The 23824-nt window shown below is 43.5% G+C and overlaps 1 protein-coding gene across 4 annotated transcripts in view; it reads right to left on the bottom strand.

Moving 5' to 3' along the window:
- LOC128340839 (uncharacterized) overlaps positions 1-16203 on the bottom strand; it is a 28291-nt gene extending 12088 nt beyond the window's left edge. For all 4 annotated transcript variants that reach the window (XM_053286605.1, XM_053286603.1, XM_053286602.1 and 1 more), the window contains exons 1-2: positions 14900-16203; positions 3250-3306 (exon numbers count right to left, since the gene is read on the bottom strand). In XM_053286605.1, the coding sequence (XP_053142580.1) occupies positions 3290-3306; positions 14900-15608 (726 nt within the window). In that variant the 5' untranslated portion in view covers positions 15609-16203 and the 3' untranslated portion in view covers positions 3250-3289. The remainder of the gene's footprint in view (positions 1-3249; positions 3307-14899) is intronic.
- Between the last annotated feature and the right edge of the window lie 7621 nt (positions 16204-23824).

Raw genomic sequence — 23824 nt, 5'->3', positions numbered from 1 at the left:
ATGACCTACTCTGAGCCAAACCTTCTCCCCCTTAAATCCCCTCTGGAACACCCCCCTTCCCCTCTCCTAGCTAGCTAGCAGCACACACAACACCTGGCCAAACAAACACAAGCCCGCATGCACTCACACTGCTGCCACTACCTGCCTTGGGCCTCTGTGTCCTAGAGCAAAGATGTGGTGGACCAGACAGACCCATTTCTTTCCCCAAGCAAGGCAAAAGGCATGCACTGCACACACGAAGAGATGAAGACAGTGGACAAGAGAACTTAAGAGAACTACTGAACCAGCAGGTGAGTGTTGCAATGCTCAGTGCTCTGTTCTATCATCATCATCATCATCATCATCATCATCATCATCATCATCATCACCACACTCAGCTGCTCTCAGCTGCACTATGTCGACTCACTGGTGGTTCTTCCCGTACTTAACTTTAACTTTCTATCTGTGTTAGAATTGCCTGCCTGTAATTATGCCCTCCCCTGTTTTCCTTGCAGTTGTGTCGTCACACGGGTTGGCTACTACTGCTGTGTGCTGTCTAATTAGGTCTTGTTGGCTTGTGTGGGCAGCAGCTGCTGGCTGTATGTTATGCTCATGCTGTGGTGTGATGTTGGTATAGCACTAGTAGTAGTAGTAGTAGCAGCAGCAGCAGCAGCTAGCAGTCTGTGCTTGGTTTGGTTTGGATTGGTTCCCTGGCCTGCCTGGACCCCTTCTAGGCCTTTTCAGCTGTAGTATGTGCAACTGTGTGCTGTGCATCCATGATGAAGGAGGAGAACAGCAGCGCAGAGCATGTCAGCTTCTATCTGTGGTGGCCTCAGTGGGCAGGCACTGGAGCGGTGGCTTTTGGGGGGCACCATCCATCCTGCAGGAGCAGCAGAGCAGGTCTGTTTCTTCTCTGTGTGTGCTGTGCTGGCAGGTAGTGGCTGGCAGGCAGTGGCTTTTTAGGTCATTGTCATTGTCAACACGTGTTGGTGGTCTGTGTCATCTTAATTGCTTGGGTCGGTAAGGAGGACTGACCTGGGGGGTGTTAGGGCACCCAGATAGGGGCAAAAAAGCTGGGGTGGAAATTGATGGGTGCCCATAGTATTTTTGGTGATTTGGGGGGGGGGATTTCCCCCACAGGATATAATGAGGATTTGGGGCAGCCCTGAAATCCACCTCTGTGGGGGTGGCAGCACCCCAAAGTGGGTCTGGGGCCATGGCAAAAATGGCCTCAATCCCTCCCAGACATCCCCAGATTGAGAGGAGTGGTTTTTATTTATTTATTTATTTAAGGATTTTCTAAGGCATTAAATAACATCTCATTGGGATTGATGGCTTAACCTTTCACCCAGTGAAACACATTCCATTCTTCCCAATGAGATATTATTGGACTAGATGTGGTTGAATCAACACTAGTCTTTTCAAGAATCAGCCAAGTATTCTCCCTATGTTGGCATAGTGGATCAGATCAAGATATCGCCTCCTCAGGAAGGAGTGATAAGAAAACAGCATCTCCTCTACTAATGAGCATGTTGTTTTTAGGCTGTTTTTTTGGCATTTTAATTGATCTTAATGTTTTGTGTTTTTGTATTGTTTTATTATTGTGAGACTTATTATTTTTATTATTATTTATTATTGTGAGACAAACCCCGAGACTTTGGTTTGGGGCGGTATAGAAATGTATAAAATAAAATAAATTAATGGTTGGTTGGTTGGTTGGTTCAGGACATGGGAAGCTATCTTGTTTACATTTTAGTCACTCCCAGGTACTCTAAAAAGACACGAGATAAACCCTAATGCGCCTATTGCGTTTTGCCCTACACGGCAAAACCTTTTAGTTCTTTTTCAGCCTTTGTACTGAAAGGAAGCACATCCAGCAAATTGAAAATCCTGTCCTTTGTCCCCTTTGTCTAGCTTTTCAGGGTGTGATCAGCATAATGCCTTCGGGCAAGATTTTTCTATAAGTCACCAAGACATAATCAATTGGTGTGTCTCTACCTGAGATTCACCAGGTGTTTCTTTCTCAAATCCACTAGCTGCTTTTCACTACATTTTGGCATTGGCACCTCCATCTTGCCTTGCTTTGACTCTTGCTTGTGTCTTGCTTGTCACCTGCAGACTGGCCCTTTCCCCTGACCCAGTCTGTGCAGCACTCTTGGCTGCAAGATTCTGGCTCTCTGGCATTTCTGGCTTTCTGACCTTTGCCTGATCCCTGGCTCCCATTTCTGCCTTCTTGCCTACCTCAGAGGAGAGAAGCCCACCCTCAATAAAATGCTGGGGACAGAATGTGGCTTGTGCATGCCCATCCTACCCAGTTCCCAGCCCCCCCCCCCATGATCACTCTCATGGGTGAGGTGAGACCGAGTTACATGACTGAGCTATAGGGCTTTACAGCATGTCACTGGACAGATCGAGGTAGAAGCCAGCTCCTGCTCTCAAACCTCTCACTCCTTCTCCTCTTCTTCTAAAATCCAAAGCCTGTTTCCCTTGCCAGCCTTGAGTGAACTTAATTTGTAAAGAACCTCAAGCCTCCTTGTGAACCATAACATAGTCCTTGTAATTTCTTAATCTTGCTAGTTTTATTAGTTAAATATTGTTGCCTATTAACCATTATGTTCACTTCCTGTACCTCTAAAAACCCTCAAATAAACCTTCTTCTATTTTTGAACTTTAACCTCTCTGTTCTGTTCTTTCTGCGACTGAAGCTTTGAAAAAATTTATTCTGAAGGTGGGCTGCTCCATTCAAGCTCACTAATTCCCCCACACAAACCCAAAACGTTGCCAGTGGTTCTTGCCAATGCCCTGGGAGCAGTTCCATTAACAGCACCTCTGTGCCTGCTAAGCACAGCGTCATTTTATGCTGTACCACCGAGAGATGTCTATCAGGTGGTATATAAATATGATGAATAAACAAAGCTGGGAATGATGGGAGCAGCATTGGGACAGAAATGATCCTGTGCATAGTAGGCATGGATATGCCCTGCCTCCACAACCAGCACCTGCATGCTTCTGAGAAGAATGCAGCAGTCTTTAAGCATCTTGCTTAATGCAACAGTGGACTGTACAGTATGGAATCTGTGAGAGAATAAACCACCGTCTGGAAGGGCCCAAATGTCTCTGTGTTGTCTGTTCTCAGAAGTTTTCTGGGAGAAGGTTTGCCAGGGAAATGACCCAGCACTGCAAGAATGTTGGTATGAGATTTCCCAGAATTGCTTACTACAGACTGAAGCATGCCACTGTGCTATGAGATTATAAATAATATCTCCTCACCTTAGTCCCCCAGAGGATCTCATGAAACAAGATATTTATCTCACTTGGGCAGGCTATCTGTAAAACACATTTAAAAATAAATAACTAGCTCCTGCTGACAGCTTGATGATAAAAATATGTGATTTATTTACACAGAGATATCTTCTAAGGCAGGCTGCAGTGGGAACTGTTATCTGCATTCTGGGACTTGTGTCCATATTTGTTGTGTATGACCATATTCAGCTCTGATGCTCTCATTAGTAACTTGTGTTGTGCAGGGTGGGGAGGCAACTCCACTGGTGCTGATGACTGTGTAGAGGTCAGAGTCGATGCTGTGGGTATCAGTTTCCTAACTCCTGTTACTGACCTCTAAAATAGTGTCATGTTACAGCACAAATCTTACTCATCTGGGATGCAAGCAGGATATATAAGAACACCCTTGCACGTTTATTGCTCTTTGTATTTCCTAATTAAATTCATCTGTTAAAAACATTTCATCTCCACTCCCATCTTGTCCTGAGCCACAGCTTTTATTTCTTAAGTATGAGGACCACTGACTTGTCTCTCAATGCAGATTAATAGCATGATCAAATGACATATTTGCATAGTATGCCACAGTCACTAATAGCCCCATATGGTGTCTGTTGTGGCAGCCAAGAAGTTGATAAAAAAATCAGGTGCTAGGATCCCTACAACACTTTTTCATGCTGCACAGTTCATACTTTTATTTATTTTTTAAAAAATTGTTCAATTTTTATACTGCCTTTCATAATACATTTCAAGACGGTTTACAAAAGCTAAATACAATAAAATTCCATGAAAAGTCACATTTGAATATATAGAATTTCATAGCAAGCAAAAGAAAATCTGCACAAAATATATTTCAACTGGTTCAGATTATCTGAACTGGTTATCAATCCACTTTTAAAAATTGGTGTTTGAATCTGAAAATTTTAAAAATATTGATGAATGAAGCCGAACAGAAACAAAATTTTCCATGGTTTGATTTCCTGAATATGAAGGAGCTTGCCTTTTGCTTAACAATTCCCAGCAACTATTGAAGTTAATACAATCCCTGGAAACTCTTACCTGCATTTCTGTTGCTTGCCACTATTTTGTGCCACCAAGAAGCGTCAGAGAGGTACTTCGACAATAGTTGCATGCGTCAACTAAAGCTATCTCTATTTACAGACAAATTCAAGCAGTCCAGCAATGCCAGCTCTTCACAAGGCACATGCTTTAAGTCCCATGGAAAAGAACCCTCAATTACTGTTGCATGTGTGCAGTCAGAGACCCAGGATGTTACCACAGCACACTGGAGAGATAGTGGTAATGCTCCGTGATAAGAAGCTCTTTCATGAGGCATGCGAGCAAAGGCGGCCACAGAGGGGGCAAGACAGAACATGTGTGTACATGTCATAAACATTAAGCCATTTCCTATTTCTATCAAAAGGACCACCACTACTACCCCCCCCCCTTTATGATGACAGAACACAACTACTAACCAACAGTATATTGTTAAGAGCAATATCCGGAACAGACCACCAGCTACGAATGGGAGGGCTGTTAGCTTTCACCAGTGCAAGAGCTCTTAGCAGTCAACACTACTAGGGCTGGGCTGTTGGAGAACCCTGTTGTTTATGGGCAATGTAATAGGCTGGAAGCTCTATGGGGCTCTGGTTCTCTGTGAGATATATCTCTGTCAGGATGTAAGATCTTTAGATCATCCACTCTAGAAGATGCAGACTTGCTTTAATGCGAGGGTCTTCGCCTATGCCTTGGCAAACAAGTCAACAGAATTGGCTGCTAACATGGCTACCTGATCCATATCTACACCTCCGGTGTTGGGATGGGAAGTAAGGAATCTAGATGTTTTGGGCAACGACATGTTTGTTAAGCATACGCTTGCTTGTTTGCCTATAAAGTGAGCGGGGTATATATACACGGTGTAGCTTGCTATATGTTTTGTAGTATTAAATTCAATTCAGTTTATTATGATCAAAGATCAGCACACAGATCAAATCCAGATACAATAGTCCCCAAAAGTGAACATTGGTACCAGTGTGTGTGTGTGTGTGTGTGTGTGTGTGTGTGTGTGTGTGTAACAAACACATAAAATATACAATTAAGAACTATTACATAAAATATAAAATGGAATAAGAGAACAAAATAAAATGTTATCAAATGATAACAAAACAACATGAATTAAGAGCCTGTATTAACCATCTCCAACACACCGTATGCAGGTCTTAATCACAGCTGTACAGAATTTGGCCACCAGATGCGAGACATCGGTATATGTATCAGAAAGAAATAAGTTTATATAAAACTCATCAGAATTATTTGGATATCTAAAAACAAGAGGGGCAATAAGTCTAAGACACAGATTATAAAATGAGCAATACAAAAGCACATGACCTACTGTTTTGACATCGCCATTCCCACAAGGACACAATCTCTTCAAAAAAGGAACCCTCCTAAATCTACCCTCTAATACCACAGAGGGTCACACATCCATCCGGGCTAGTGTCAGGGCTCTTCTGTGGGTTGGATATGTCAGATTATACAGATAGTTGGCTGGTTTTTGCAAGGGCTTAACTGCCCCAAACCACCTGTAGCTTGATGCACAACTTAAATCTATCTGGTGTCCCATATCGATAATACGCTGCTTAAGGATCACTCTGGCATTATCATAGCCCAGGGGGAGTAAAAATTCTATTGACAGTCCATATACTTCTAATTTTTCAATGATTAAGACTATGTTTTGTAGTATTTGCTATTTACTCTTTGAAGAAAAAGAACTGTACAAGAGAGCAGTGTTCCCTTTAAGGCATATGCATGTGTGTGCACTTGAATGTTTTTTGATGTCTGCTCAGTTAATTTTAGATCCCGCTCAGGTTGAATCAGGAGGGCTCCACTCTGATTGCACATGTGCACACATTGCCTTGATGTTGCCGCCCAGAACAAAACTCATTCTGCACACAGATTAGGAAACCGAGAGAACACTACAAGAGAGGGGAGTGAAACTCATCCCTGCCTCTGCTTTAACTTGCTGTGCTTAGCTGCTTTAATCATTTCCCTCCTGACTGGCTCATTTTTGTTATTGGGGTGGGTTGGAGAAAAACTGCTTAGAAGCTGCAGAGCATAAGGTAAGGTGAGTGAGGGGCAGGAATTTAGGCCACCTCCTCTGAGTGCTTCTTTTGGTATATAAGAAGTAGACTCCATGCTCAATTTATTGGCAAGTAGGGTAAGCATGCTTTCTAACAAACAAGTTATTATTGGCCTGCATACCCTGCAGTGTCCTATGGGTGCTTTCTGCACAGTTTGTGCTGCTGCGGGCATTTAAAAAAATGGCAGAGGTCCAAAAGAACATTTTTCCATAATTGCACACAGTTATGTGACACTATGCCCACTGGAAATAATGGGTGAAGTGTTGCATAACTGTGTTTGCACAATTTTGGTATATGCAGAACAGCATGCTTATGAATTTCTCCATTAAAAAAAAAAGCCCAGGTGTGGGTGGTGTGGAGTCAGCCCACAGGACAGACATGGCACAGTTTGTAATACTGAAGTACGGTGTGGATAGAGATAACTCTTTCTGGCAGCTTTACTGCAGTAGGAAAAAGTTCATTAAAAAGCACAGGATTGACCAGATTTCTTGAAATAAAAATGCACATCTTGGACTAGATGTGTGCCCAGTTTCAGAACTCTAAACCCAGCCATTCTGGGAATATAAAGCATTGGGCAAGGGGGGGCACATTGTGGTGGTGTGTTTTTTTAAAAATGAAAAGGGTAGGTTCCTTCACATGGGGTGGAATGATGGTCCAAGAGGGGGCTTCAGTTCCACGACTTTTTATAATTATCTGCCATGAAACAAGCCACTTCTAGGACTTTTTGGAATTTTTTTTAAAATTCAAAAAATAATCAGTTTGACCAATCCACTTCAAAATCAATACACAGAGTCCTGCTAACCTGCCCGATATATGAGCCCAATTTCAGAACTCTAGGCCATATCATTGCAGAAATATAAGAGGAACTGATAAGGGAGGTGATGTTTACCCTTTTTAATGAAGTCAATGGGTAGATTCCTCCACACAGAGGTGAAATGATGGGGCGGGGGCGGTATTGGTCAGCGGGGAGGGGGCTTCATTTCCAGAAGTTTTCTGATAAAACAGTTTTAAAGGGTGTTGGTTTTTTAAAAATCCAAATCATCATTAAAAATCAATGGACTGACTGATCTGTTTCAAAATCAACACACAATGCCCTGATAACCTGTCCTACATATGTGCCAAATTTCAGGACTCTAGGCCAAGCCATTCCAGAAATATAAAAGGCATCCTATTTTCCCTTGAGAAAAATCATGGGGCCATTTACGAGAGTGGGCACATGGACCTGGGCCCTCAAATACATGCCTAACCGTGCCCCTGCCCAACCCTACCTGGAGATGCCAAGGATTGAAGCTGGGACCTTCTGCATGCAAAGCACATGCTTTACCCAGGGATGTAGCAAGGTTGGAGTCGGCCCTGAGACACAAAGTGAAGATGGGACCGTCCCCCACCTTCTTCAGAGAGGCATGAGGGGGAGAGCAAAGAGCAAGCTGTCACCCAGCTGGCTGGCTTCCATCCCTCAGGGGCCCAGGGACATTTGCCTCCCCTTCTTCAATAGCGGCTATGCCCCTGATTGAGTTCACTGAGCTATGAGCCCATCTGACAACTCTGGGTAATTTTCCTCACCATGTAGTCATTGCCATTCAGGAAGATATTATTTGGTTTTTAAGGTACCAAAGCCCTACTGGGCACATGAGCTCTGTTCAGGAGATAACATAGTAGCAGGCAGCGTCATCATCTTTCTACCTCTTTGTACCGACTATTCAAATTCCCTCCATCAGGGCAGCTGATCAAACAGCACACTGTTGAAATGCTGATATGACCTTGACCCCAGTATGGTACACAAACAATGATGAAGAACTTTGCACCTGTGAAATTCAAAGCACCAGAAGCCAGAAAAGATCTCTGGGTTGTGGGAAGTGGGAAAGCTAACACAAGAAAAGTCAAAATAATTCTGTTACAGTAAACAAAGGTTTCAACAGGCTTGAGGGGGAAAGACTGCTCTCTTTTAAAGCAACGATGCACACTGCATCCATCCCATTAGATGACACACAGAAGTGCTTTAGGAAGCCCTTGCAACATTAGGTGCCACAAACGTTCGCTTAATCAAATGCAGCTGCAGTGGCAAAGCTTTTATGCTGTAAGTAAATCAGAGCTGTTGCTCTCTGCATATTACAGTGGAATGTTTTGGTTTTCTCATACAAATACATATGCCATTAAGCAACTCTTCTCTTTATTTCATGATCTCAAAACAAAATGGCATTTAAAGCAAATTGGGAAGATATACATTTCTGCTTAGGGCAGAGGTGCATGTCTGAGTAACCTTAGCCTAAGGTTTGGCATGAATAATAAGGACAGGGCCTGTTAATTAGAAGATTTGCTCTTTTTCTTGCTTGAACAGGGCACTATGCTTTGCAGGCAGAATATTCCCAAATCCCCATGTCTCAATTAGAGCTGGGGATTGATTCCATCCTCAGCCTGGTCTGATTCAGTATGAAGCAGCTTCATATGTACTTACTTCTAAGATCAAGTTTAGAATTGGACTGTGAAAGTAGTGTTTCTGTTGAGCACAACATCATTCACTTACCTAGGAACAAGATGTGAGCAGGAACCAAAGCCAACTGCACTTCTAAATGCTATTTGCTTTCAATACATGCTAAAACTTGCCTCTGGAATGTGATCATATCAGTGAGTGGTTCAAATAAATGTCATTGAAATTTACATTGCTCCATTGGTTGTCTAATTTTGCAAGAAAGTGCTGGATATGTTTTTAACAATTTACAGACAAGCACTGTAACATATGGTTTATAGACAGACACTATTTCCTTATTGTTATGTATTTTGTAAGTCCTTTATAATCCCTACTGTTTGCAATCTCCTTCATTTTGGATTTTGTTAAACTTGACTTTATATGCACTGGCAAGGGTTATATAGTGTCCACATGGCCATAATTCTGAGACATTTTACAAGGATCACAGACATGATATATTTTATAGCACTTTTTTCATTTTTTACAAAAACAATGTAGACATTTGTGACCATTCCTAAACAGCTTGGGCCCTGGGTATTTAAGAGAACATCGTCTTCATCATGAACCCCACTGCCCATTGAGATCATCAAGAGGTCCGTCTGCAGTTGCCACTGGCTTGTCTGGTGGATACTCGGGGACCGGCCTTCTCTGCTGCTGCCCCGAAGTTTTGGAATGCGCTCCCTGCTGAAATAAGAGCCTCTCCATCTCTGACAATTTCTAAACAAATCTCTAAAGATGAATCTGTTCACCCAGACTTTTAATTAAATACTATTTTAATAGTCTTAGCATTGTTTTAAAACATGGTTTTAAAATTTTAAATTGTTGTGATGTTTCAACTTTTTCTGCTGTCATTTATTTTATTTTGTTGTAAGCCACCCAGAGATGTAGTTTTGGGTGGTATAAAAATATGTTAGTTAAATGAAATGAAATAAAAATTAACTGCCATTCATAAAGCATTCAGACTTCCTAAAGACTTTTGGAAATACAATTATTCAGTGCTAACCTCCTGATGTATAATACATCTGTGAAGCTGAGAGTGCCATTTATCAAGAGCACATTGTTGCAAGTGAAAGCAATGCCACATATCTCCAAGAAGCAGCAGTATTAAAGGAAATAACCATTAAAAGGGATGGGGCTTTGTTTTGCTTCGGATTTTCAGGGCTGGTTTTTTGAAGCCACCTTGAACGCTAAACATTTCGTTTAGAGTCTGTAAAAGATGCAGCTTTACACTGGTGGAGACACACACACACACACACACACACACACACACACACACACACACAGAGAAGTAAGAAATAGCTGACGTGCAGCATTGAGGGCTTTGGATCATGAGCACAGGGGGTGCCCAGTGGGGCCTGTTTATTTAACAGCTTGCTATTGCCTTCATTCGTTGCAACCTCTTTGTATCACAGGCCATAATATCAGAAGCCATACAGATGTTGTATGTGTGTACAGGTGGCTGTAGGCAGTAGATGTTTCTATGGGAATGACATGTATTAATGCAGATATACTGCATTCGTTTTAAAAGTGAGCCTGGATACAGTCCACCTCAAATACAGGGCGCTAATAGGAAGTGTACTACTGTACCAGCATTAAACATAGTGGATACATATCTTTATGTGCATCTAGATCTATATATGTGTACAGTGTACATAATGATAGTAAATGTGTTCAACGGAACGTGTGAATAGGGCCACAATGTGATGGATATTTTGAGATGGTCTAACCTTTATTCACACGACATTTTAAAACAAGTTCATGCACCAATCATAGAACGAACAATGAATGTTGCAATTGGATGCTTCTGAGGGTTTTGTAAAACTCTGTGTGCACGGACATGTTTTTTCCAGACTCTTGCCTGAAAATGTGTGAAGACAGTAGAGAGACAGGTGGAGACAAACCAAACCAATGGCATCAGAGAGCCACAGACAAATCCACATACAGCCCTGCAGAGTTCTACATCAGTGTTCATGTCGTGTCATGTTGAATGGTAGAGGCCCAAGCAGCTGGGAGCAGGTAGTGCACATTTCCACCCCACACTTGGCAGCACTGCCATTTGGTTCTGAACTAGGACAGGTGCACAACTCAGGTCACTCAGAAGGCCTCTTTACTCCTTTTTGTATTAAAAAAGGGCCATCTTGCTACACTCATTCAAACCTATTATGAGCCACCCTTTTTGTTTATGCCCCCAAGAGCACCTGGTACACTTTCCTCTCCTCTAACTTCAGGGGCGTAGCGAGGTTGGAGTGGGCTGAGAGACGAGATTTTAAAATGGGCCCCCCCACCTCAAAGTCCAGGGCCTCCGCACACCCCAGGCCCCTAAGGATTTAAGTCTGGTATTTCAAAATAAGTAGGGTGAACAAAAGGCTGATCAGGTAACCTGATAAATGCGCAAAGTGGACGGCCTTCTTGACGCTATGATAGTGTCTTGCACCTGGTGGGAATATCCCTTGGAATCTAGGGTAATGCGCTCAACCTTCATGCGTGAAGGTGTAGCCAGACCAGATCCGGATGACATAGAGGTCCTTGTGATAGTAGATCTCTCCTTAGGGGAAGAGGCCACAGCGGTTGGACTGAGAGACTCAGGAGGTCAGAAAACCAGGGTCTTTGTGGCCAATAAGGAGTTATCAAAACGACTTCTGCTTCTTCTAATAGGAACTTTCTTAGGAAGGAGCTCAGGATTGGAGTCAGGGGAAAGGCATAAAGTAATCCCCGCAGCCAGGGAGACGTGAGAGCATCCACTTCTTCTGCGTGAGGAGTTAGATATCTTGCGAAAAACCTTGGTAGTTTGGCGTTTTCCTGTGACGCGAAGAGGTCCAGCTGTGGACGACCCCACCTGTGGACAATTTCCTTGAAGACTTCCGGATGCAGGGCCCACTCTGCTGGATCCACCGTTGGCGGCTCAGCCAATCCGTTTGTAGATTCTCTGTGCCGCTCAGTTGTTCCGCCGTCATGGAGTGTAGGTAAATTTCCGCCCATGCGGATAGTAAGTCGGATTCCTGCATGAGGGGCCTTGATCTTGTGCCACCCTGGTGATTTACGTGAGCTTTTGCGGTCACGTTGTCTGTCCTTATCAGAACATGTCTCTCTATCAACAGATCACGGAACTGCAGAAGAGTTAATCGAATTGCCTTCAACTCTAGCCAGTTGATATTGTTCTCCAAATCCTTCTGAACCCACAACCCCTGCACATGATGTGCCAGGCAGTGGGCCCCCCAACCAGAGAGGCTGGTGTCTGTCGTCACCACGATCCTCTGGGGAGTTTCCAGAAGTATTTACTTTCCTATCGCCGGCGACAGCCACCAAAGGAGAGAATTCCTGACCTTCCGTGGTAAGCGAAGTTTTATCTGCTTCTTTACCATAATGGCTTCCTGATAAGGAAGCAAGAACCATTGAGGTGGTCTTGAATGCCACCTGGCCCAGGGTGTATTCTAGGCAGGCGATCATTGAGCCCATGAGTTAAGCCAGAGACATGAGGGAACCCCATTTCCTGGACAGCCATGGCCTGATGTGTGAGGCAATCTTCTGTTGTCAGTCCATTGGGAGAGAAACTGTGCCCCATCTCGTGTCGAAAACAACTCCCAGATGCTGGAGTACACAAGATGGGTTTAGGTGGCTCTTGGTACGGTTGATGACAAACCCGTGATCCTCTAGTATCTGGACGTCCTGAGCTATGTCCTTGGAGGCTTGATGGTAGGACAGAGATCTCACGAGCAAGCCGTCCAGATACGGGTAAACATGGATCCCCCTCAAGCGCATGTAAGCTATCACCACCACCATGAGTTTGGTGAATACGCGAGGAGCTGAGGACAACCCGAAGGGTAGAGCCCTGTACTGGAATTGTCTCTGATTGTAAACAAACCTCAGGTATTGGCGAGAGGCAGGATGAATCGGTACATGTAAGTACGCCTCTGAAAGGTCTATCGAGGACAAGTAATTGCCCGGGTGTACGGCTGCCTTTATTGTCCTTAAAGACTCAATTCGAAATGTGCGTTTTTGCACAAACTGATTCAATCTTTTCAAAAACAGAATCGTGTGCCAGGAGTTGTCTTTTTTGGCACCAAAAAGAGAAGAGAAAAGACACCTACACATAATTCTGTCAACGGAACCAGTTCTATCGCATGGATGTCTAATAAATGTTGGATGCTTTGGTCCATCAACAGTCTCTTGGACCTCACCTTGGGGACAGGTGTTAAGAAAATCAGGAGGAGTTGCCACAAGGTCTATAACATAGCTGTGCTTTACTGTTCTCAACACCCATTGATCCGTGGTGCTGTGCACCCAGGCTTCTGCGAATTCCAGAAGCCTGCCCCCCACTGATATCGTGTCATTGCTTATGGTTTTGTGCGTTGACATAACCTCCAGCACGTGCTCTTCCCGATCCTCTGCCTGTTATTCCAGGGGTGACACCAGTTAGCCCTGAAGGAAGATCCACGATCATCTCTTCCTCGGTAGCTGTCTCTAAACCCTGTATTGGCAGGTCTATTGAAAGTTCTGAAGGAACGAAAGGAATTCTGGAAGGTGTTATTTCCCCTGAAATTCCTCCTTGAATTACCACGCCCAACCGGCATGGTTTTCTTTTTGTCCTTTGTGTCCACTAAAATAGGATCCAAGGATTCACCAAATAACTTCCCCCCCAGAAAGGGAGTAGACACCAAGGTGACCTTGGACTTGGCATCTGCCCTCCAATTTTTCAACCACAAACCTCTGCGGATTGCCACGCCTGCTGCCATGGCACGAGAGGTGTGCTGCATGCAGTCCAAACCAGAGTCCGCCATAAGGGCAGACGATCTGGCTAACATATTCAAACCCTGGCGGAGTTTTAAATTCTTTTGTGGTACCATCTTAACAAGTTCCTTAGTCCACAAAATGGAGGCTCTAGCGAAAATAGAATTAGTGGCAGCTGCCCTTATGACAGTTGCAGATGCCTCATGAGCCTTACGTAGCAGATGATCCGCTTTCTTTTCCTCTGGTGTCTTAAGAAGGTCATCTCCCTCCTTGTTCACCAGAGCCCCAGTGACCAGCTGGGCCACAGGTCCATCCACCACAGCAACTGTCAAAAGAGCCATTATATCAGGAGGTAAGGCATACAATTTTTTGGGAAGGATATGGCAGGTTTAGTGGCCCCTGGCACACCCCAGTCTGCAAACATAACATCTTTTAAAAATGGTGGAAAAGGTACAGTGGCTGCTGAAATAGAGGTTGATGGAAAACCTTCCTGATCCAAGCCAGCGGCTGAAGGTGTGCCAGTCTCCTGAGACACATCCTTGATGGCCCTTTTGGCTTGAAAGGGAGTAGCAGCCAAGGTGACCTTGGACTTGGCATCTACCTGTCAATTTTTATCTTTATTTATTTATTTATTTATTTATTTATTTATTTATTTTTAACCATAACCCTCTGTGCAGTGCCACCCCGGCTGCCATGGCATGAGAGGCGTGCTGTATGCAGTCCAGACCTGAGTCTGCCATAAGGGCAGAAGCTCTGGCCAATTTATTTAAACCCTGGCAGAGTTTAAGATTTTCTGGAGGTATCAGCTTAATAAGCTCTTTAGTCCACAGAATGGAGGCTCTATTGTAGCCGCTTTTTTGGGTGGTGGGGCGGGCAAAACAGGAGCCTCCTGGCACACAGTTGCTCCTTCTTCATTAACATTAGCCGAAAGGCTCAAGCTCGCTGTCCCTCCAACTGAGGGAACAATGGTGGCTTCTGTGAAGGGACCCCCTGAAAGGGAACCCTTCAACATATCCCCCATATGAGCAGGCTCCATAGTCAGAATAATACAGCCTTAATCAGAGGAAATAATTAAAATAAGCAGCTAAATGAGCGCAATTGGTGACTCCCTTCCCACCCTTGCACACAGAATAAAGGAAGGGAGAAACTGGCCTGAAGTAGTCAGAGAAAGTGAAAGACGATGATAAAGGCTATGAAGATTTTCCTCACAGCGCTAATCAAGCTCTGTCTACGGACTGACTTAGCAGAGAAGACACCCATGCCAGACAATGCCTCTTAACGAACTCCCCCAACCAAATTAACTCACCCAGGGACAGCTGTTCGCCGCCAGGGAGTGGAGGCATATTAGACAAACTGACACCTGCAGCGTTAGACATAGCAGCAGCAGCAGACAGACCCTGAGGAGGGTCGAGGACCGTGAGTGGCGTCGGCGCGCTAAACAGAACCTGAGGAGGGTCGAGGGCGGTACATGAAGTTGTCACGCTAATAGGACCCTGAGGAGGGTCGAGCACAGAGACCGCCGCTGGCGCGCTAAGCGAACCCCATGGGGGGTCATTAATAGACACAGAACCCTGGAAGGGTTCAGAGATCGGCATCATGCGCCCAGGTTCCCCATTGCTCTTAAAAAGAACGGTAGGGCTAGACTTGGAGAGGAGAGCTAAAATGGCCACCGCGCCTTTGGCAGTTAAATCGGGCGGGAAAGCAGAAGGTTGCTGCGCCCGAACTGCCTTCAACTGCAGTCTATCGCTCAGTGGCGTGCTGCCAGGGGATCGTATATGCTTTTTCTTTTTGACAATGCCCTTTTCCTTTAGGTGTTTAGTTTTCTTTTTCGATTTCTTGGGCAGCGGGGCGGGCAGATTAGAAGCCTCCTGGCTCACAGTAGTCTCCTCTCCTTTTTCAATGGCCATTAGGCCCAAGCTCGCTGTCCCTGCCACCGAGGGAACAATTGCGGCTTCTGTGAAGGGGCCCTCCGGAAGGGAACCCTTCAACATATCCCCCATATAATCAGGCTCCATATTGCGAATAAGAGAGACCTCAACAGAGGAAATCCCAAAGTAAAAACTATTAAAATAAAAAAAGGAGAAAGGCTGTGAAATTTTTCCTCACAGCAATACTCAAGTTCTGTCTGCGGAGCAGATGATCCGTATTTCGAGTAATGAGATTCTAGCAGCTTGTCTGCTGCTTCGATTGCCGGCCAGGAGGACAAGCAGGAGAGAGGGCAAACAGGGCAAGTGGCTGAGGGGCCTTGGGGCTGGGCAGGGGGCAATGGGGAGTCATGTGAGGTGTCTCGGGGGGGGCCCAAGGCAGTGGGGGCCCCAGACAACTGTCTCCCCTTGCCTAATGGTAGTTCCGCCCATGTCTAACTTTTATGCCCTTTATGGCATCATGCTCCTGTTGTCCTCTCTGCAGCATCAGATGTCTGCTCCTATCCTTCTCTTCTCATATCTCCCTGGTCTGCCCCTTTTGCTGTTTTTCATTCTCACCTTCTGTTCTATCCACACACCAAGCTTCCACTTTTACAGCAACTCTCACACAGAGCCAACCAACGACAGTGGTAAAATGAGGATGCTTCCTGTCTAGTCAGGAAGAAGGGAAGTCAGTTAAAGGTAAAGTGTGTCATCAAGTTATTTTTGACTCCTGGAGCCCACAGAGCCCTGTGGTTTTCTTTGGAAGACTACAGGAGGGGTTTACCATTGCCTCCTCCCACATAGTATGAGATGATGCCTTTCAGCACCTTCCTATATTGCTGCTGCCCAATATAGATGTTTCCCAGAGTCTGGGAAACATACCAGAGGGGATTCGAACTGGCAACCTTCTTCTTGTTAGTCAGGCATTTCCCCGCTGTGCCAGTTAAGGTGGTGGAAGTCAGTTAGTCCCCTGCTAGCTGAGCAAAGAGGCACCTTTTTAAAATGGCGATTCTCTTTAATTAGAAGGGGAGAGCAAATGGCCCTATCCATCCCCAGCATAGCATCTCTTCAGTGACTGTTGCTGGTGTCTCTCTTGTGTTTCCTTTTTAGATTGTGAGCCCTTTGGGGACAGGCAGAGATTATTTATTTATTTCTATCTGTGTAAACCACTTTGGGAACTTTTGTTAAGCAGTATATAAATATCTGGCATTGTATTCATATTTTTGGGTGTTGACTGAGCAGCGCTCCCCCTTCTTTATAAACAGAATATTCCCTCCTTGTGCACACTGAGATATTTTTCTGCCAACCAGTATGGAACCTTCAGGAGAAAATAAGCTACATATTTGTGAAGAATAAAATGTGATGTCAAGCCAACAAAAGGAGGAAGGGAAGATAACCGCTATTTGTAGATGTTAGATGGTACCCTTATTTTTATGCCAGTAATCTATTTTTAGAGAGATCATCTTACTTGATCTCTTCTTTGCAACCTGGTTTGGCTGCTAACCTAATACAGGCTGCAAGTTTTTCCATAAACATCCCATCCTCCTCTCAGCACTCAGGACATGCTCTAAGACAGTGAAGGCTCCTCTGTTCCACAGACTTCCTTCTCTTTGACCACTGATTGCATCATTCCAAGAGACACAGTTGCAGGTAGTCTGCCACTGTATACTCACCAAGATGCCTTGATAGCATGGCTCTAAGTACAGGCATTTAAACATATCCTAGGTTGAGAGCCACAGTGTGAAGCAACAGAATACAATCTCACTTCTCATCACACCTTGCTCTGTAGGGAGAGTACAAAATGCTTCAATTATTAACACCAGTCTCCCGCTGAAGGCAGACGTGGTTTGCTAACACAACAGCAAGCGAATGGCCTGTGCAGCTTTCGCCTAATAGCACAACCCAGTCAAGTTAAGCACTTTGAAGCGCCATCGCACTGCTTAAATCTCTCCTGTTGAAATCAGTAGGAAGTCTGTTGTACATCTGCATGTCAGTCGGGGGCAAGGCACTCTGCAGTGCACAGCATACAGCGGCTGAAATTAGGCTTTAGCAATGTAGGACTGTGAGTTGGGGGCAGTGTTCCCTGTAACAGGGAATCCCAGATGTTGACTACAATTCCCAGGATCCTCAGCTGCAATGGCCTTTGGCTGGGAATGCTGGGCGGTGTAGTCAACAACATCTGGGATTCCCTGTTACAAGGAACACTGGTGGGGGTGGGGCTTGGGGAGCAGTCCTATGAGAACTGCCTTAAGAAGTATCTCTGTTTTCAACGGAAATGTTCAAGGATATGGGTTTGCCCCAACTGCTTTACAAATCTGGAATAATGTGCTCTGCATGCATTTTATTACCTGCTTTCCACTTGTGGCATGACTGCAGTCAGAACTGGACAACAGGCCTGACTCTATTTTCACTGCCAAAATATTGGAGGGCATATATACTTCATGAAAAATGGCGTTTTCTCAAAGTTACAGAACTTTGCTCCAAGATTGCAATAACTTTTATTTATATATCTGGATCCCAGAAGGATGCTGTTAATCAAAAGGACTTGTATCAATTTATTGTTGATTAACAAACAGAAATATAATGTGCAAGACCTTTCGGCTTTCACCTTCCTCAGTTGCTCTGATGTTATATGAAATGCACTGCAGCTGCTGTATCTGTCATAAAAACATCAGAGCAACTGAAGAAGGCAGGAACTGAAACATTTCGCACATTATATTTCTGTTGTATTAACAATACATTTATATCTACAATACAGCTTTCACCTTATTGTCAGTCAAGGCTCCAATATCCTTAATAACCACATACAAAGGAACTTCTTGCAGGTGCTGATTCTTAAGAACATAAGAACAGCCCTGCTGGATCAGGACTAAGGCTCATCCAGTCCAACATCCTGTTTCACACAGTGGCCCACCAGATGCCTCTGAGAAGCCCACAGGCAAGAGGTGAGGGCATGCCCTCTCCCCTGCTGTTACTCCCCTGCAACTGGTATTTAGAGGCATCTTGCCTCAGAGGCTGGAGGTGGCCTAGCTGCTAGCTACATGGTGGTCAGAGAGAGAGACCTATAGAAGCATTCTGGGAAGAAGGAAGAGGAAGTTGCTCCCAGGAAGTTCCTGAGTACATTCTATCAGTTGATGTGTGACAGAGGCAAAGATAAATAGGAAGGAGAAGAAGATATAGAGGTCATCCACACAATCAAAAACTGTCTTCTACCCGGGGCTGAGAGCTGTGTGTGCTCCCAATTTTCAGTGGTGTGAAAGCAAGGTCAGAGGAAAACCTGGGTAGAAGTGATTGTATGGAAGCAAGGTCAGAGGAAAAGCTACACAGGTTTTCCTCCTACCTTGCTTCCACACAATCACTTCTTCCAAGGTTTTCCTCCTACCTTGCTTCCATACAACCAAAAATTGGGAGCACACAAAGCTCCCAAATCTGGGTATAACATCATCATCATCATCATCATCATCAGATTTCTATACCGCCCTTCCAAAAATGGCTCAGGGTTTTTGATTGTGTGTATCACTACTCCCAATGCCACTAGTGGTCAATAGTCGAGGCCATCTGGAGCTGGACCTCCAAAAGTCAGTAACAAGAAAATCAATAGATGGAGCAACAGAAGGCATGTGTGTGTTTACTGCAGACACTACAGTGAAAAAGAACAAATCGGTTCTGCCTTTTGGTAAAGTATAATCAGCAAACAAGAATAGAACTTGTAAGAGAACTCTGGGACTATCCATAGAAAATACGAAGGTGTAGGAGAAACAAGTCATTAACCAAAACCCTAAAAGGGCAAACAGAAATTGTAACAGAAGCCTTCAAGACAAAACCAGAAAGAGAATTAAGACCTTTTGGATCACCCCTATTAAAAGCAGATAATGGATTTAGAACAATAAAAATAAGATTACAGACCTTGATTTCTATTTCAGATGGTCAACTTCTACATTTTTGCAGTGTACTCTCTATTCTAGGCCCAAAAGTGTATTTTGTCACACAAGCTGACCTTGTACATGCCTAGAATAAATTCACAATTTAATATTTGGTGTTATGGAAACAAATATCTACTTCCTGATGTGATTCTTTAAAATATATTATGCAATAAATAGTAACTGTCTAAGTAATTTTTCCAACATTCACATATTTCTTTATATTGATAAACACAATCCATCTTGAAGTCTCATGGCATATATTAATGCCTTTCAAATAATCGGCTTAACGTCCTGTTTAGAGAACTCATTGAAATAGATTTAAATAGAAGATAATTCTATTAAAGATAGTTAGTGCCTGACTTGAGCATTACCCCGCTTCCAAATCAGTGCAATCATGAAGAGACGGACTTTCAGAAGTGCTTACGTGCTGTGACTGAGAATACATCACTACCTGAAATTGTTCATCTGAATCTGGTGTAAACATATTGTCGAGAGGCAAGCAGTGCTTGGGAGTATTCGTCCTCTTGGGGCAACAACATGAACACAGGAGGACTGAAGGAGTTGCATGAGGGCTCCTGGCACATCCCTTATAAGGTGCATACTTCATTAGTCAGGATGCCGGAGCAAGTGGCTAACAATCTCCCCCCACCCCCAAATTCAATTTTTATTAATTTTTAACAGTAATAAACATAACAATCATAATAAACACAAATGGACTTCCCGCGCACCTCTCTTTGTGAAATTATAACTATAAAATTTACCAAAATTATAACTATAAAATTTACCGCCAAGTGGCTAACAATCTGAGACAGGGGAGCTGGGAGCAGGTAGAGCTTTGTAGGCTAAACCGTATTTGTGTCATCATGATGTGTAACTTTCCAAACCATCACTGAAGTCAGTTACTATTATCTCTGGTTTTAGCAAATAAGAAACTGAAGCTGAGCAATATTAAAATTTTGTGCAGGGTCTTGGACTGAGCAAAAACCCAGATTAATAGCTCCACATATTTAAAGAAAATTCTTTTCTAGCTGGTATCATGAAAGTCTAGATCAGGGTTTCTTAACCTTAGGCCCCCCAGATGTTGTTGGACTACAACTCCCATCATCCTCAGCCACAAAGGCCATGTCTGGGGATGATGGGAGTTGTAGTCCAACAACATCTGGGGGCCCAAGGTTAAGAAACCCTGGTATAGATACTGTAGCCTTCCACACAAACTAGTTTGGCTAGCTGAAGTAATTACCCACTGGGGCGGTGGGAGGGGAGTTGTTAAATATCTCTGTAATTAGAACACAATATTTTGTAATAAAATAGTTGCTAGAGATAACTCTTTTTTTGGACACAGAACTAAAAATTTTATGTATTATTTATTTATTTGATTTTTATACTGCCCTTCCAAGCTGGCTCAGGGCGGTTTACAATTAAAAACAGAAATCATTAAAAACAATTAGAACAAAAATACAAATATAAACACCAATTTAAAAACATATTAAAAAACAATTAAACTATCAAATATTAAAACCCTGAAAATCAGGTTAACATTAAAACAACTAAAACCCTGAAAGGCCAGGCCAAACAGATAATAATAGATGGGTTTTAAGGGCTCTCTTGAAGGTCAGTAAAGAAATAAGATTATGAATTTCTTCTGGGAGTGCATTCCACAGCCCACGAGCAGCTACAGAGAAGGCCCGCCTCTGAATCGCCACCAAACAAACCGGTGGTAACTGGAGATGGACCTCTCCAGATGACCTTAACGTGCAGTGAGGATCATGTAAAAGAAGGCGCTCTCTAAGATATCTCAGACCCAAGCCGTTCAGGGCTTTAAAAGGTAATAACCAGCACTTTGTATTTTGCCCGGAAACATATCAGCAGCCAGTGTAACTGTTTCAAAACTGGCATCATATGGTCTCTCCGGGTTGCCCCAGAGACCAATCTGGCTGCTGCATTCTGAACCAACTGAAGTTTCCGGACTACATACAAAGGCAGCCCCACGTAGAGCGCATTGCAGTAGTCAAGCTGGGAGGTTACCAGATGATGCACCACTGTTTTGAGATCGTTCTCTTCAAGGAATGGATGCAGCTGTCGAATCAGCCGAAGCTGATAGAAAGCACTCCTGGCCATGGCCTCCACCTGAGATAACAAGGTGAGGCCTGGGTCTAGAAGTACTGCCAAGATGTGCACCTGCTCCTTCTGGGGGAGTGTAACCCCATCCAGTACAGGAAGATCTAACTCACCCCTCAGATTCTGAGTCCCCACAATGAGCACCTCCTTCTTGCTTGGATTCAGCTTCAATTTGTTATCCCTCATTCAGCCCATTACTGCCTGTAGGCAGACATTTAGAGAATGAGTGCCATTTCCTGAAGATGAAAAGGAGACGTAGATTTGGGTGTCATCAGCATACTGATAACACCCAGCACAAAACCTCCTGATGACCTCACCCAGTGGTTTCATGTAGATGTTAAAAAGCATTGGTGACAGAATGGAACTTAGCTCATATAAAAATCCAAGCAAACCTAGGTTTGAAGTTGGTTGTAAGCAGATTATTTTACTTGGGAACGCTGAGAGTGTGTGTGTGGTTTTTTGTTTTTTGTTTTTAAAGGGTGCATGGGTACATGGTTAATTAGGATGTCGGCTAAAGTGTTTAATTTGAATTTTAAAAAAATATATATCTAAATTTGAACAATGTCATTTCAGCTCCACCAAACCTCTTGAAACCACAGTGAAAAGTGTGCATTTTGCCTCTGAAACAGACACATGTGTTCTGCTTCCCACACTACATCTGCTTATTTGGAGAGTTCCCAAAGAAGCAGAGTTAGTATAACAGCCCCAGAGATGAGAAACCGAAGAATGATCTCTCTCTCCAGCAGTAATCCTGACACCTTGCCCACTGAGGCGTCAGGTTACTGAGTCATGTTCTAAAGAGCTCAAATGGTAGTCTAGTTTAGTAGTGTTAAGAGCCAGGATTTAAACATTACTCCCTGCCCTGTCTTCTGTGGAGGGCAAACGACGTTAATGGAGTAAAAGGTTTTATTCAGTCAAGTTTTCTTGGTCAGAGAATATCTCAGTAATTTCACTCCCATATCCTGTTGGTCTGTTCATTCTAAACACAAATAAAATCAAAAAACCTTATCTAACTTTCTAGGAGACACTGAAGTACTGTACAGTGTAACTCTGAACAGTACTTCATGTTGCTTAGAACAGAAGACTCAGAACATGAGGAGGAAGTGACATCATACCTATGGCAAACACATAATTTTTGAGTTCCTCATCCGGGACTGAATCAAAGCTTTTAAAGACGCGAATGTACCCATTACCATAACGAAAATGAGGAAACCAAGCACTGCAACACCTAAGGATCACAACAACAACCATCACTACCACCACCACCACCACCTTAAAGATTTCCTCTCTGCTCTGCAATCTCAATTGGAGCTCTCATCAAAACAGCAAAGAAATGGCCGACAGAGAAGCTCCAAGCCTTGTGTTGACACAGCATCAACAAATGAATGATATTCAGCTCCTGCTAAGCGAGTTGCAGAAAGTCAAAGCAGACATTCTAACAGAAATGCAATCATTATTGCAACCTTTGCAGCAACAAATAGGCAAAAAACTTCAGCAAAATACTTCAGATATTGCCCAGACAGTAGAAACAGCTATGGAAGTAAGTACTACCTCACATGCTGAAATATAAATAATGCAGAAAAATGAAGTAGACTATCTTTCTCGCATTGAAAATCTTGAAAACCAATTAAAAAGGAACTATAGAGGGAAGAAGGCGGGGATATTATCTCTTATCTCTACGTGGTTAAAAGAAGAATTGCATTTGGAAGCTGGAATCTACCCAGCTATAATAAACGCATATCAAATGGGTTCCCCTCTCATACTTGCAGCCCAACTACCAAGGGACATAGTTGTAAAATTTCTGGATATGCGTACAATAAAACATTGCATGAAGACATAAGACAGGGATCCTTTCGATATTTGAATAAACCTATACAGGTTTTTCCAGACCTCCAGAAACCTTGAAACGAAGAACAATGCTCCCTGTAACAGAAGCATTAATGGCAGCAAATATCCCATATAGATGGGGCTTCCCCTTCTCACTTCAAATTTGTTATAAGGGAACAATGATGACAGCCAAAGATTGAGAATCCAGTATAGACCTTCTTTCTTCTTTGCGCCTCTTAATGAAACAGAAGGATGAAATAAAAGAACTGCCCCAAAAGAATCTAAAACGGAAAAAGCAATAATTGTCTAACACCATCTTTCACTTTCTCCAAACTGAACTCTAAAATGATTCAACCCTGGAATCAGCAATCTCCATTCAAAACAGTACCAGAAAAAAAAATGAAACAATTACACATGGACTCAAAAATATATCATTTGAATGGTGTATGTATGTGT

Source organism: Hemicordylus capensis, chromosome 1 (genome assembly GCF_027244095.1).
Source record: "Hemicordylus capensis ecotype Gifberg chromosome 1, rHemCap1.1.pri, whole genome shotgun sequence".
Lineage (NCBI taxonomy): Eukaryota > Metazoa > Chordata > Lepidosauria > Squamata > Cordylidae > Hemicordylus > Hemicordylus capensis.
This window is presented reverse-complemented; position numbering and strand designations above follow the sequence as displayed.